This window comes from Triticum urartu, chromosome 5A (genome assembly GCF_056163025.1).
Source record: "Triticum urartu cultivar PI428250 chromosome 5A, HENAU_Tu73, whole genome shotgun sequence".
NCBI lineage: Eukaryota > Viridiplantae > Streptophyta > Magnoliopsida > Poales > Poaceae > Triticum > Triticum urartu.
Window position 1 is genome coordinate 414,157,806 of NC_141877.1, and position 12,083 is coordinate 414,169,888.

At 47.2% G+C, this 12,083-nt stretch overlaps 1 protein-coding gene across 1 annotated transcript; it reads right to left on the reverse strand.

The window, feature by feature from the left end:
- Positions 1–7,261: 7,261 nt before the first annotated feature.
- Positions 7,262–11,094, reverse strand: LOC125509313 (thiol protease aleurain). Its single transcript, XM_048674263.2, has 8 exons — positions 10,823–11,094; positions 10,582–10,703; positions 10,371–10,489; positions 9,625–9,698; positions 8,193–8,457; positions 7,961–8,092; positions 7,675–7,810; positions 7,262–7,576 (listed from the first exon to the last, which is right to left on the reverse strand). The coding sequence occupies exons 1-8, from the start codon at positions 11,020–11,022 to the stop codon at positions 7,536–7,538; spliced, it is 1,089 nt and encodes a 362-aa protein (XP_048530220.1). The 5' UTR covers positions 11,023–11,094; the 3' UTR covers positions 7,262–7,535.
- Between the last annotated feature and the right edge of the window lie 989 nt (positions 11,095–12,083).

A 12,083-nucleotide genomic window follows, 5' to 3' on the forward strand; every position in this document is an offset into this window, starting at 1 on the left:
CCCTATATGTTACAAATCCGACTTGCTGCAGCACAAACGTTAAAAAAAGTGTCATAATGCCCGCTGCAAACATATCTAATGAACACAGACGACATTTTTTTGCAATATAAGAAAATCACCTTGAAGTATACATTCAAAATTGTTAGGAATTAATTAGTAGATTAATTATCACATGCTAATTAATTAATAGTCATTAGCAAAGGGGTGTGTCCAACCCCGAATAGTCGTGTCTCTTCTCTCTCTCTATTGTCCTGTTCGGGAGGGATGCCTCCGAAAAAGCACACACTACTAGGGAAAACCTTATACACAGAAATTTAGTAACAACGCGGGTTAAAAAAGGGCGCTAGTGCTAGATAGCAGTAGCGGTTCAGAATAAAGCACGCTGCAGATACGATCCTAGCAGTAGCATGTGTGCCCGTAAAAGCGCTACTACTAATATTCCCATTGCTGGAACGATGGGCTACGCATAGCAGTAGCGGCCTTGCAGGAAGCGCGCTACCACTAGGGCATGAGTAGCAGCGCGTTTCCCTGTAACAGCGCTACTGCTAATGGAAATAAAATAAAATAAAAAATAAATAGAAAAGTAAATGAAAATGAAAGAAACAGAAAAAGGAGAAAGAAAAAAATAAAATGTAAAGCAAAATAAATGAAAAGGCGAAAAAACAGAGAAAGGCTTAGCTGTAGCGTGTGTTAGTAAGAGGCGCTGTAGCTAACGCAGCTGCAGCGCCTTTCCAGGACCCCCGCTATAGAAACAGAAAAGGAAATAAAAAAGAGAGAAAATTACATATGTATAGCAGTAGCGCGTTTTGGAAAAAACGCTATAGCTACCTTAGCTATAGCGCGTTCTGCGAAAAGCGCTACCGCTAGTTTTGACTTAACCAAAAAACCGCCCCCCGGCCACCACTTGCCCCCCAAATCTCTCGATCCACCCCGTCGCCGTCTCCCTGATTCGCCGTCGCCCCACTTCGCCGTCGTCTCCTGCCGACGTCGACGCCCCCGGAGCCACCAGAGCCGTGTGCCGTCGACGCCACCGGAGCCGCCCCCAACGCGACAGAGCCACGCAGCCTCATCAACGCCACCGGAGCCGCCGTCGACGCCACCGGATCCTCCCTCGCCACAACTGCCTCCCTCGCCATCACCGGAGACGCCCCTGCCTCCCTCGCCACCACCGGAGCCATCCTCTGTAAGCCCCCACCCCTCCTCTCTCTCTCATGCATAGGTTAGCTAGTTTAATTATGTTAATTATCTAGGTTAGGGCAAAAATTTAGTTAGGGCTTTGACAGAGAAGTAGTTAGGTTAACTAGTTTAATTAGGTTAATTACCTAGGTTAGTGCAAAAATTTAGTTAGGGCTTTGACAGAGAACTAGTCATGTTAACTAGTTTAATTAGGTTAATTATGTAGGTTATTTAGGCAAGTTTTATTTTAAAGATGATCCCTTCCTAGACTTTTATTGTTGATTATATCTTTTCATTGAAGTGGTCATGTTGTTTGTGCCCAAGTGGCTTTGTTGTTTGAATGAAGCTGAGTGGCCTATATATGTTTTGCCGGAATGTTGATTCATTTCCGTTCTGGCAAATTTCTGGTTCTCGATTTGTCCACTTTTTAGCAAAGGTCATGCCGAAATTTTCTGTGAATTTCGGCATGACTTGTGCTACAAACTAGGACATATCGAGTGCCCGGGATTTGCCGCACCAGGAAGGAGTCAATGTTCCTACAAAACATAGTCCTTTTGTATGTCATTATTCATTTTATTAGGTCTAGAATTAATTTACTAGATTTAATCGTAGGAAACATGGCTAGCAACGATGAAGGACAGGGTTCTGGTGATTGCGACGACGTCTACTGGGCGGCAGACGAATTTTTTAGCCTTGCCGACGATCAACCGGTGGCATCAGGGACTGAGACCGACACGTAGATCGGTGCTGAGACTGAGACCGGCGCTAAGACTGAGACTGAGACCAACGCTGAGACTCAGACCGGCATCGAGACCGGCGCTGAGACTGAGACCGGCGCTGCCTCGGGGAGCGGAGCCGGTGTAGAACAGCAAGCAAAGAGGCAACGGCTTCCTAACAAACTCAAGACTACTAGACTGGTGGTCACGGAGGTGGACGATGGCAATTTTGAGCCAAAGGCGCCCGAGGAAGCGCGTTGATGCTACGGCAATCAAATAGGCTGCATCATACGGACAACCGCCACCATCAACGATGAGAAACTACCGAAGATAGAAAATATGAGGAGCTCCCTCCTAAAGAAGTTTCACCAGATATTCTTGTTCCCAGGCCGGAATGAGAAGGATTATGAAGATCCGGATGAGGACCCGACAATGAAGAAGATAAACAAACACGCCATGATCAAGTTTAGCAACGCGTTGGCCGCCTGAAAAAATCGAGTGAAAGCAAAGATCATCGACAAGAAGGAACCCTACTCCGAGATTGTAAAGGATAATCCAACAATCACGGAAGAGCAGTTTCAAATATTCAAGGAGGCTTGCGAGGCCGAAGCTGCAAAAAAAAGTCTCAGTACATGAAGGGGCTTCAAGAGAGGAACATTGGGAGCCACCACCTCGGAAGCCGTGGTTACGGCGGAAAGAGATCCAAATGGGCCAAGGAGGACGCGGAAGCCGCGAGTCTTGGCATCCCAGACCCCTTGGCAGATTTCACCGTCCCGCAGGAGCGTGACGTCCTCAGGGCCCGGCACCGTTGGGACCCAGTGAAAAGGTTTACGAGACAACACCGGTCATTACGGAGTTCATGAGACTGCTGGTAATTTTAGTTTCTGATCAATTCGACTGCACATGTTAGTCATATTTGTAAACGATCCTTGTGCCTTTTGCAGAGAGAGCAGCACTGGATTGCGGCCGAAAGCGACTCGCCGTCTGAGGCATTGGCGAGGCCCAAGTGGGACACTCCATTCAACCGGGCGTTGAACATATTGAAACGACAAACGGTGGATACTCGACCGTCGTATGGACGCGTGCACAGTGTCGGAGACGGCGCCACGTGGAAGAAGTACTACTGTGAGACCACGGAGGAGAGAAAGGAAAGACGGAGGTTAACTGAAGAAAACATCGACAAGAAGGTTGAGATTGCGGTTGAGAAGAAATCGTCTCAAACAGTCGCAACAACGGTAGCTGCCGCAAAACAGGTGGTTGCAGATTTGTCTACTTCCTTGGTGACGGGCGTTATCACTTGGACAAGGCAAAATCCAGAAAAAAAATGCAGAGGGCTTTCCCCTTGCCGACTTCTTGGGGAGCAACTCGACTAGCGTTGCACCAGCACCTGCTCCCGCACCGGATGTGCTCGGTGGTGCTTCATCTTTGGCTGAGCTCGACGCCCTCACGGTATCTGTCACACCGGCCCCCTTCAATATAAATGTATAATCTCTCGTTTTCGTTGCCTTTCGGATGTCTCACGTCGCAGACTTTTCTTTGCAGGCCGACGAAACCCCGTGCACCATATTGTACACCATCGGCGACCAGAAGGTGGACGTGGGGAAGGCGACGATAATGAAGGTGAAGGAACCATTGTTCCACAGCCGGCCGATCCCCCCGAATGTCTTCAAGGTTTCCGTGGCCAGTGTCAAACCGGGCCACGAGAATTTGCCTCCTCCAATACTAGCGGGGGATGACGATGAGACACCGCGGCGGTTTGGTGATTGTTGCAATGGGTGGGTGTTGTTGTGGCCAAAGAGTCTGCTTCGTCTGGAGGCGGCCGGGAGCACACCCACGAGCACGCAGCCTCAGCAAGGTATGAACATCAACACCCCACCTACCCAATTAGCGTCGGGTGTCGGGTTGGGTGATAGCGGACGGGGTAAGGAGGAGGCTCCATTAGTCACTGATGACGTCGCCATGGATGAGGATGAGGACGATGATGGCACTGAACAGTATGTCTATACTGGCGCCTCCTCAGGGTTTGAGCGTCATGAGTCGGTGCCTGAATTGTCGTGTCAACGTATTATGGACGACCTTCCGGTAGTAAAGAAGTCTAGGAAGAGAGCGAGGAAAGGCAAAAAAGCTGATTCTATGATCCAGCCGCCTCAGCAGCCTCGACTTCAGGACCGTATAGATATCCCCGATGCGGATAAATGGCATATCCCCGGTCAAACAATCCTACCTGCAACAGCGCTACGGGCCAGATTCGGCGATCTAAGGAGACTTCATGACGATGTGCTGCGGGTAGAGAAAGGCCTCGTCGCCTCGAAAGATCCAGGATACCCACTCTACGTGGTTAACGTTCTGCGGCAAATGTCGTACGTCGACAGCTTCCCCGTGGATAAGTTCTTCCTCTGATTCGATTACATATTCGACATGTTTTACGTGAAGAAGCTGGATTTTATGTTTGTCCGCCTTTATGCCTTGCACATGAACTACATCATCGGGATTGAGCAGATATCTAATATCTGTGTCGCTGACCCGTACTACATGCACGAGGGCTTCTTGGGAGTCTGCTCAAAGCACCGTGAATATGCGAGGGATTACATCGTCACTTTCATGCTCGCCAATAAGGACAAGGAGGCGATTCTCGTGCCTTATCATCCCGTGTAAGTCATCTGCGCTGCTATCCTTCCTTCGATTTCAATCATTCATTTGCACGGTGGAGGTTAATTAATTTGAGGTGTACTTATTTTGGGCAGCGGCGGGCGTGCCGTCCTCATCATCCTCTACCCCTGATTCTCCCACACTCTTTACTTGGACTCGTCGAAGAACATTCACAAAAAGGATTACACCCACATCAAGGATGTTCTCGACAGTGCTATGTTTTACTACCAAGCAAGGGGTGGAGAGGTCAGGGACAAGAAGACAAGGGGCGGCAGGGCCGCCTTCGGCCATAAGACCGACTTCTGCTGCATCCAGCAACCGAACGATTCTCTTAATGATGGATTCTATGTCCTACACCATATGCTGGAGTACAGACGGGATCACCAGAACCTTCGCATGTCACCTAGATCCGGCGATGCCCATATTCTGCAATGGGCAAAGGACATAGGAGATATCAAGGATCATCGACTTCGAGCTGAGTTCTATAACATCCAACGCGAACTTGCCCAAATCATCATGAAGGAGGTCGTCGAAAAAACAGGGATGTTCTACGGAGAAGGACAAATGTCATGGGAAGACGTCCGAACATGGATAGCCTCTCAGCGTCTCGACATGAAGCCTTTCACTAAGCTCAAGGACTATCTCCCTGACTTGGATGGATGGAACGACATGTTAGAGTGAGTGTCGATATATGACAATGTGTCCGTTTAGTCCATACTTTTTGTATGACAAAACTTTGAGTTATGCACGGTGAAACTTTATTTGTGATGTAATTAAACCGTCCTCCTCCTCGACTAGCGAAAATCACTCTAGTTAGGGCATTTTGGGGTACGATGAACTTTGTTATTTATGCTTATGATATGTTGTTTCTATTTTTGCCAAGTCTGTCTCTTTCTGTTGCTCAACTATATATGTTGCATATCATCGACTCATGTGACGATGCAGGTGCATAGATCATAGATGGCGAAGAAGTGCTACGCCAGGAGTATATATACGACAAGTGGCCGGAGTGTCAGGCCCAGGTGTACCGGTTTCCGGTTTCCGAGCGACAGGCAGTAGTTAGTTTAGGTTCACGCTAATGCGAGAGAGGGATACGAACTCATGTACTCAAAGTGATAGCTCTTCTCACGTATATCATTGTTTAGATGGATGATGATGTATTTGCAAGTAATCGAGACTTGTATCGCTATTTTCGAGATGATGACGAGAGACCACTTTGTGTTGGATGATGATTATGATGAGACTATTTGTATGTATATGCTATGATTACATCTGTGGTCTCGCAAGCATTTGTATGTGTATCATGATGACATTTGTATGTGCTGAAGATTCTTCTATAAAGCCTGTTCAAATACAAAACAAATATGCCAGAAAAAAACAAAAAACTACTAAAATTAGCAGTAGCGAGTGGAGAAAAGTTAGCAGCAGCGCGGTAGTAGCAGTAGCGCGCACGGAAGAAGCGCGCTATAGCTATTAGCAGTAGCGAGCTTCCACTAAGCGCGCTGCTGCTACACTTGTGTAGCAGTAGCGCTGGTGAGCACGCGCTACTGCTATGTGTTAGATGTGGCGCCTTATTAGTAGCGCCGGTCCGCGTGCTACTGATACACCTAAAACCCGCGCTGCTGCTAACCTTTTCCCTAGTAGTGACATCTTCTTCCCATCTCTTTCAGATGTATATATACTTGAGAATCAATAGAAACGAGGACTAATTTTTTTTTCGAGAGTACGCCAATGGCGTACCATATTTTTATAGGAGAAAGCAAGTCAATTTACAAGAGGTTCCCACCGCTGGGAACAACGGCGAGGAGACACCACCAACACCCACACCTACAAGCCTACAAGCTACTCTCTCTCTAATCTATGCAGCCCTCCTGCTCCAGCCTGCTTCCACTCGTTAATTTCGTCAGTAATATCAGCTGTCAGTTGCGTTGGGTTCCTCTGCTGAGCGATTCTTCCAAACACCCGAGCGTTCTTCTGTTTCCATAAGGACCAGGTAGTGATGAGAGTGAGCGAGTCAAAACCACGAGGACTAATGGTCCATTCACATTCAATCTCGCTTTACTTTCGTTTTACTCTAACAAAAATATTTGCAACATGTCGCTCGTGGATACACAACAAACATCATTACACACTTGCAGCTTGTTGAAACATGATGCAACGGGGAAATCTTGATTTGACTTGCATCTTATCCCCAACAACAGAGGCAACGTGGATAATTTTCATTTGGAGCTCTAGCGTGAGCTTATCTACAATAGCAAGCACCACGAGCTCCCGTCGAAGGAGAGAGGGGAGAAGCCAGCGCTGGTTCAAGACCAAGAAGAGACTCACGCTTCGTTGAAGAAGTAAAGAAGAGGGAGTCGCGCTTGAGTTAATGAGCAAGGGCTCATTCAGTTTGCAAGTTTTTTGGAGAACTCTTACCCTCATTTCTTTCCCTATGCATAACATTTGCTTCATAGGATTGGAGATTCTAGATTTGTTAGAATTGTGTCCATATTAGACTGATTCCTAACATGTTAGAAAAGATTCCCAACAATTCTTACCATTAGTAAGGCCTCATGGAAAATTCCTAAGGACTGAAGTGTATAGGGCATCCTAATCCTTTACCTTTTCTATTTCTTTGATTTCGAAATCCTGTAAACGGAATGAACCCTAAGTATATGGCAATATTCATGTGTGGCATGCAATTTCCTGCTAGTATCGACAGTAAGATGATGCCTCGGTGAACTATGAATGGGCCATTTTATTTGTCCCGGAAATAAAATGTCGTAGACATACATGCGAAACCCCAATAAATTGCTGTATCACCTACATATATAGCCATACAACCATACAGAAGAAGAGTACACGCACGTGGTTCACTGCAACTGTAGTCCTTGTGGTTTTATATTCACAGCAGAGTTTCAGTTTCTGTATCCCCCAATCTTCATGTCTTGTGGGCTGAAAACACATTATTCATGTCTAGCGAATCGAGACTGAACTCGTCGATTTGGCGCTTCATGCCGCTACGATGGGGTAGGACGCACAGGTAGCAACAGCTGCATCATTTGCGACAGTCGAGTCAGTATCGCGTTATGAGCGCACTATGGCATGAAGAGCAAACACAAGATGGAAGTGCACATGGAATGGTACTCACCACACATGTTCTTGCCCATTTCCATCTTGAAGTAACCATTGTCACCCCAGTCGGCGCCCCACGAGTTCTTGATGAGCCAATACGGGACGCCGTTCTCCACGCCGTACCCGACCGCCAAGACGGCGTGGTTCACGTCCTAGCAATTTGAGCACAACTTGCATTTTCAGAACGAAATAGTAGAAGAGTGTCGTGATACAAGAGATAGGAAGCACATTAACTGAAGACTGAACATAAATAGCCCATAATAAAATCATCTTTTGATGCCCTACGGTTTAGTAGTACTCACATCAGGTGTAGTACCGCAATGGTCGCTACTGTAAACTCCGCTCTTGTACTGCCTGAAACCGTTGATCACCTCAAAGGCAACACTCACTGGGCGAACCAACCCGACGGCGTTTTTCAGTTCGTCCTCAGCGTTCTTACCAGCAACAAAAAGATCAGCATAAATTAAAGCTTAGGTTACTTGATTATAAATTATTAACATCAACTGAAATCAGAGCGAGGTTCCTCTTCCTTACCAGTGTGATGTTAACAGAGTCCAAAACCTGAACTACGGCATTTTCAGCCTTGTAATGGCAGACGCCATTGACACCCTTGTAAGGGTAGGACTCCTCGGTGTCGATCCCTCCATTGTATTTGATGTACTCAAATGCCTGGGATGGAAGGCCTCCGCTGCATCCGAAATTATTGAATCCGCCGGCACAGTCAACCAGCTGTTGCTCAGAAAGAGAGATGTTCTTTCCAGTGGCCTGAGTATATGCTGCCTCAAGTGCACCAGTAGTGCTGCAAGAATAAGTATAGGAATTCAATTGGTTTGTTTGTTGAACAGCCCTTTTCTTCTTTCTTTTCCTTTTCAGGAAAGATTCTACAAAATGAGCTATCTTCTCGATTGATAATACATAAAACACTGCAATGCTTGAAATATGCCAGGGAGCAATTTTTTTTTCACAATATAGAGCCTAAATAAGAATACTTCGGAATAATTAGTGTAATCTCGGTATCTGTCATTTTACTTGTAGCTAGGTTACTTCATTCAGAATTACTCAATAGATGCTAACAATAGTACTCTTGTATAGAAAATGAATAAAAAGTCACACGGTAAGTTTATTAACATGCTTAAATCACACCCAATCCCACAAATTCAGATAACCTGTTAATCAACAAATTTAACTTCTTGCTACTTTTCAGTAAAAGTGAACTAATCAAATTAGTACTGAATTTTATCATGATCTCCACTGGTGCATACGTCACTAGCTTCATTTGGCACTATAACTTGAGAGCATATGGAATTGCATTCTGGATTACCATATTTGAAAGATATATTACTTCTATTTAGATGTGGAATTAATGAACAGGAGGCATGACAAGCCCCACAAGATAGCTACCTGTCACCAAACACCAACTGAAAGAGATCTGAAATCAATAGTTTGGGAGTATATACACAATCATATCAGCTACTCGGCTATTATTTATTTAGTAGCGTGTCACACATGCAGTATTTTAATCCATTGTTGAACACTCCCAAATAATTGGTGGTTGTGTCTGATGAAAAAGATCTCAAGTATACTCAACTACTGCTCTTGAGAGCCAGCAATTTTCAACTTGGGCAACGGATCGATCTGTCGGTCCCCAGCCTGGGCCACCAGATGTAGTTTTTAATACTACTACTTTATTAGAAGGCGCATCCACACATAGTATTACATTCAGGGCGATGATTGAATTAAAGCCTCTTTGGTCTGTGGCCCAGACAGTTAACTGGATCAGATCGACCATTCTACTTCCTGTCCGATATCATATAGTTTGAATGTTAAGTTGAAAAACACCAGATTTGAGCACGCTTCAGTATTGGGCACATTGGTTATTGATGATAAAGATATACCACTGATATATACAGCGGCACACGCGAAGAAAGTTAGAAAAAAAACAGCACTGCAGAAATTCAGTAGTTACCTGAACGTCCAGCAGGAGCCGCAATGGGACTGGTCTTTTACGGGGCTAACGATCCCATCCTCCCTCCAGTCTTTCTGCAGCAATGACAACATCACTTACTCCCCACATTAATGGAGTCGATTGGTACGTACACCAACTCTGCTTGCTTGATCAAGCGGCACAATACTTGCAAATTAAGCGTCAACGGCTACAACATGATATAGTCTATGCCATACAGTCTTAATTAGCACAACCATACTACTACTTATAAATGGAAAGAAATATTGTGCTGCGATCCTTACAAACAGGCGATCAGCAAGAAGGTTCATTGGCTGATTTGTACATATAAAAATAGTAAACTTTTAACTACATCATGTGCTGGGACCGTGGAAGGAACAGCTAACACGGCCTTCCTTGTCGGGGGGACATAAAAGTCCCGAGGACAATAATTAGCACACGTTGGCCCTGCCGAGCAAATACAGCGACCAGCAAATTCTGCAGCAATTCAGGCAAAGCAGAAAGCTCGACAGCTAGCTGGTTTGAAAGTTGAAACGCAAATTAGATAAGGTGGATTTTTTTTCCTGAATTTCGAACAGAGTATGATATCTGAAACTTTCTAGACCACGGGGCCCTGCTCGCTCTCAGCAACCGTTACTGACGTTACAATACATACAGGGTACGCAGCTACGCTAGCAAGAGTTGATACTTGATGCCTTGATGGGATCTCCTGTGATGATGAGTAAGTGAACGGTAAAATTGGAACTTACGGTCTCCGGGAGCGCGGCGGCGTCGCGCATCAGGTGGTTGCCGGCGAGCGTGGCCGAGCAGGTCTGCGCCGCGCCGAGCCGGGTCGCCTGGAACTCCTCCCAGCTCATGTCCGAGAAGCCTGCGGGACGACAGCAAAAGCGACGAGCGTTTTGAGGACACGGCGGGGCCGGAAGGGGACGGCGGGGATTAGGGGATGGTCGGAGATCGTACGGTTGATGCCGAGGCGGTAGGATAGGCCCTTCCGGTTGGTGGAGCGCACCTCCTCGAGGCTCTCGGAGAAGATCCGGAACCGCCTCCGCACCTCCGCCGCGCTCTCGTAGCTCTTGCCGTACCTGCGGAAGCGGATCGAAAGGACCAACCGGGATGTCAACGGGGACGGCGGCGGCGGCGGAGCAGACGGAGAGTCAACGGGCGGGCGGGGGATTGCGGAGTGGGTAGCAGTAGCACGGACCTGACGGCGAAGCGCGCGAAGCGGAGGGCGTGGCGGGTGCGGCCGAGCGCGGCGAGGACGGTGGACTCGAGCGTCGAAGCGGCGCGCTCGGTGACGGGCCGGATCGGGTTGGAGACGGCGAAGGAGGAGGAGGAGGCGACGGCGACGGTGGCCGTGGCCAGGGCGGCGAGCGCCAGGAGGAGGATGCGGGCGTGGGCCATTTCGCCGGCGGATGGGTGGCAGTAGTTTACTGGGTTGGGCAGGCGGGGCAGGCCAGTAGGGAGCTCGCGTCCCGGTGCCGGGGGTTTTATATCGGGGAGCGCGCCGCGGCACGCTTGACCACTTGTTTGAGACTCTCCAAATGCTGTACTCAGAGGATATTTGTGATCTGCAGTAAGTATAATCTACTGCTCCTACTGCTCTAGTGAGGATTATTCTTTGTCTCAATCTTCAAGGCCAAAAATCCAGCGCGATAACATCGTGCACATGTTTATTTCAATACGACTAATATATTACTCCTACAAAAGTTCACTGATAATAAAAATTACATCGAGGCCAGCACCACTGAATGATCATTGTCACTGCTCTTCTATTGAAGCCGGTCTAACTTTGTCGATGGTAGCCAAGAACTATTCTTCACGTGTCTCTAGGAACCGGCAGCCTGGAGCTGGAGCTGCATCCGTCATCGTTGAACTCTTGGATCGATCTGAAGTTGTTGACACAAGATCTCGCAACTGTTGGATCTACGTCCGGGCTTCGTCTCGACAAAGTCGAGAAATATCAAAGCCCATAAGACCAGCTCAAAGATGAAGCGGCGCCATTCACCCGAACGTCACTCCTACGAAGACTACAAAAATTCTAAACTAAACTACTAGGCGGAGTCGACGCACCGGATTTCCTCTCCCTGCGAGCGTCGGAGCGACAGACAAAGGAAAGGCAAATACCAAGCTCACCGACGGAACCTGAAGTGGATGAGTTCTTCGCCCTAGCGGCCCCTCATGCCAGCGGGCGGAAGGAAAGATCGTTACTTGATTCTAACACATGTGCATATTTTTTCTTGTGGGTAACACATGTGCATGTTAGGTACTCCTAATCTTCATAACATTCCTTGAGCACCGAATTAACATGGAAAATCGCAAGAGCATGAAACATCAGCAAAGTGAATGGCTTCGTTTGGAGGAGTGCACTGTGATGGATTCTTGTGTTTTGTCGGGGGAATCTAATTCTGATGAGTACTTTATTATATTTTGTAATAGTAATATAAGGGGGTGTTTGTTTTCAG

Bases quoted from the DNA above. Each gene is read 5' to 3' on its own strand.
- LOC125509313 (XM_048674263.2), bottom strand. From the start codon at position 11,022: ATGGCCCACGCCCGCATCCTCCTCCTGGCGCTCGCCGCCCTGGCCACG. The intron at 10,704-10,822 runs GTCCGTGCTACT...CCGCTTCCGCAG, and splicing joins TTCGCGCGCTTCGCCGTCAG to GTACGGCAAGAGCTACGAGA. The intron at 7,811-7,960 runs GTGAGTACTACT...TCAAATTGCTAG, and splicing joins ATTGCGGTACTACACCTGAT to GACGTGAACCACGCCGTCTT.